At 34.8% G+C, this 2,790-nt stretch overlaps 1 protein-coding gene across 1 annotated transcript in view; it reads left to right on the top strand.

Moving 5' to 3' along the window:
* The window catches only part of gad2 (glutamate decarboxylase 2), an 11,337-nt gene extending 9,144 nt beyond the window's left edge, over window positions 1-2,193 (top strand). The window contains exon 13 of the mRNA XM_016576064.1: window positions 1,901-2,193. Coding sequence (XP_016431550.1) covers window positions 1,901-2,074 — 174 coding nt within the window. The 3' untranslated portion in view covers window positions 2,075-2,193. The remainder of the gene's footprint in view (window positions 1-1,900) is intronic.
* The last annotated feature ends 597 nt before the right edge of the window (window positions 2,194-2,790 follow it).

Below are 2,790 nucleotides of genomic sequence, written 5' to 3'. Positions count from 1 at the left end.
TATAAGGGAAACAATGTGATTTTTAAAGGTGATTTTATTATGAGGTCTCAGGGACCCAAACACAACAGCACATAAGGGTTAAGATGTCTGTTTGTAAAGTCTAGATGCTTCAAACCAGAAACATCTAAAATGACATCCCTGCAGTGATGTCATTGAAGGGGGAGGGGCTGCTCATCAGGTGTCCTTTTATTGGTTGGCTGCTCTTCAGTCGCTCCCATGCCAGCAAAGCTCTAATTGGCTATTAAGCCAAACAGATGGCATTCATGCTAGTCATACAAAGAGGGTCTCTATCTAACCCTACCCACAAACCCCTTCTCATCTACCTGAAACTAGAATGCTTATGCTTTGTCTTTTACATAGGCTAAAACGGTTTTCTGGAGACTCTTGAGTAGCAGGATATAGTCACATAGGTATGTGTATTTATGGTGCAGGGACACTGCAATACAGTATTTTATGTTTTATTTATTTAAAGATATATATGAAAAGACACTGGACAGGTTCCAGTATATCAAGGCTTGTTTCATAGAGATGGAAGCGGTTATAAGTGCTGGACGCACTCCACTGTTGATAATAGCTGGACACCTGCAAACGATTTGAGGGGAGGTGAGTGTAATTATGTGGCGATGAGCAGATGTGTGTCTTTTATTCAGATTACAGTCCCACATACTGTCCAAAAAGCTACTGATCTAATTAAGTCAGTTCTGCTCAAGCTAAGTCAAGGACAGAACATCAGGATGTATGCTTACAAGGAAGCACTGGACTGATATTACTGGTTGACATTATGGTTGGGCTTTGATCTAGAGTATTAAAATTCTGCAATGAATTTAGCTGGAACTGGTTAACGTACAGTCTTTATACAACATTCAACTCTTCTATTGATATAACTTAAATTATTAATTGTACAATCCAAATAAATGTAAAATTATATTGTGCTATGTATTATTTTAAAATTTCTCAAAAATGTAAAAACACTTCACCCAAAAATTCTGTCCATACAATGAAAGCAAACAGGCTCGGGTGTTGTTTTGAGACCTGACTTTCATTATACAGGCAAAAAAAAAAAAAAAAGCAATCGTGGAGTATCATGAGGGTGAGTAAATAATGATAGAGTTTGGGTGATCTATCCCTTTAAATATGAAGATTTTAGTGGTTACCTTGTCATTATAGGTGCCTAAATAAAATGTTTTTGTTCCATTTGCTTTTTATAAATGAAAGTATGTAGAAAGTACATATCATTTTTACATACAGTACAAGTAAAACAGTACCCTTCAAATGTTTGGGGTCAGGATTTTATTTATTTTTTTATTTTTTTAAGAAAGGAATTACTACTTTTATTCATCAAGGTTGTTTTACATTGATCTAAAGTGTCAGTGAAAGTGTTTACATTGTTTCAAAAGATTCCAAATAAATGCTGTTCCTTTGAACTTTCTGTTCATCAAAGCATCTTGAAAAATGTATAGTTGTTTCAACAAAAGTTTTAAGCAGCACAAACATATCAAAATGTATAATAATAAGAAATGTTTATTGAGCAGTAAATCTGCATATTAGAATGATTTCTGAAGAATCATGCGGCATTTAAGACTGGAGTAACGATGCTGAAAATGTCACTTTGCCATCATAAGAATAAATTACATTTGAGATTATAAAAACATTTCTCAATGTTACAGTTGTTATGAAAAAAAAAATTAAATACTAATAAAAAAATTAATAAATAACTGTAAAACTAAAATAATATCTTACCGAACCCAAACTTTTGAATAAAGGTATTTATACATTTAAATAGGTTTTCAAAGCATGCTCCAGTATGAAAAAAAAAAAAATTTTCTTCAGAAAATATGATAAACACAATACACAAAACATTTCTCTTAATGCCCAAAGCTAATAACATTTTCCCCTACAGGTTGCCCCTGTAATCAAAGCCAGAATGATGGAGTACGGAACGACCATGGTGAGCTATCAACCGCAGGGAGACAAGGTCAACTTCTTCCGTATGGTCATCTCCAACCCAGCTGCTACCTTTGAAGACATTGACTTCCTCATTGAAGAGATTGAGCGACTGGGACAGGATCTTTAAAAACTTGAGACTCCAAAACCTGTTATTCTTGTGTCCCTGGATGGATCGAATATTTGTTGTGAATGTAACGGTAAATCATTGATTCCTCTTCTCCAAAGTCATATAAAAGTAGTATGATTAAAAAAAATTTAAAAAAAAGACAATATGAAAATATCTAGACTTTAGTATTGTAGCGTTGTTGTGGGCTTCATGGTCCAAAGCCCTGCAAAAGTGTTACCGTCTGCTTTTACTGTCTATCTTAGTGTCTTTAACATGACTTTGTTTGTTTACATGTGTTTATTGAGAATATGAAGAGTTATTTGCTTCTATTCAGTGAAGGTCCTACGTTTCTATTTGAACAGTTATTCAGAGTACCAGATTACAGACTATATTATAATAGTAGAGACATAAAAAAAAAAAAAAAAAAACATTTCCCAAAGCTAGTAAAATGTTCTCTCACAGGTTGCCCCTGTAATCAAAGCCAGAATGATGGAGTACGGAACGACCATGGTGAGCTATCAACCGCAGGGAGACAAGGTCAACTTCTTCCGTATGGTCATCTCCAACCCAGCTGCTACCTTTGAAGACATTGACTTCCTCATTGAAGAGATTGAGCGACTGGGACAGGATCTTTAAAAACTTGAGACTCCAAAACCTGTTATTCTTGTGTCCCTGGATGGATCGAATATTTGTTGTGAATGTAACGGTAAATCATTGATTCCTCTTCTCCAAAGTCA

Source organism: Sinocyclocheilus rhinocerous, unplaced genomic scaffold (genome assembly GCF_001515625.1).
Source record: "Sinocyclocheilus rhinocerous isolate Xijiao unplaced genomic scaffold, SAMN03320098_v1.1 scaffold1213, whole genome shotgun sequence".
NCBI classification, from domain to species: Eukaryota; Metazoa; Chordata; class Actinopteri; order Cypriniformes; family Cyprinidae; genus Sinocyclocheilus; species Sinocyclocheilus rhinocerous.
The sequence above is the reverse complement of the archived record's forward strand: the minus strand, read 5'-3'. Positions and strand labels throughout refer to the sequence as shown.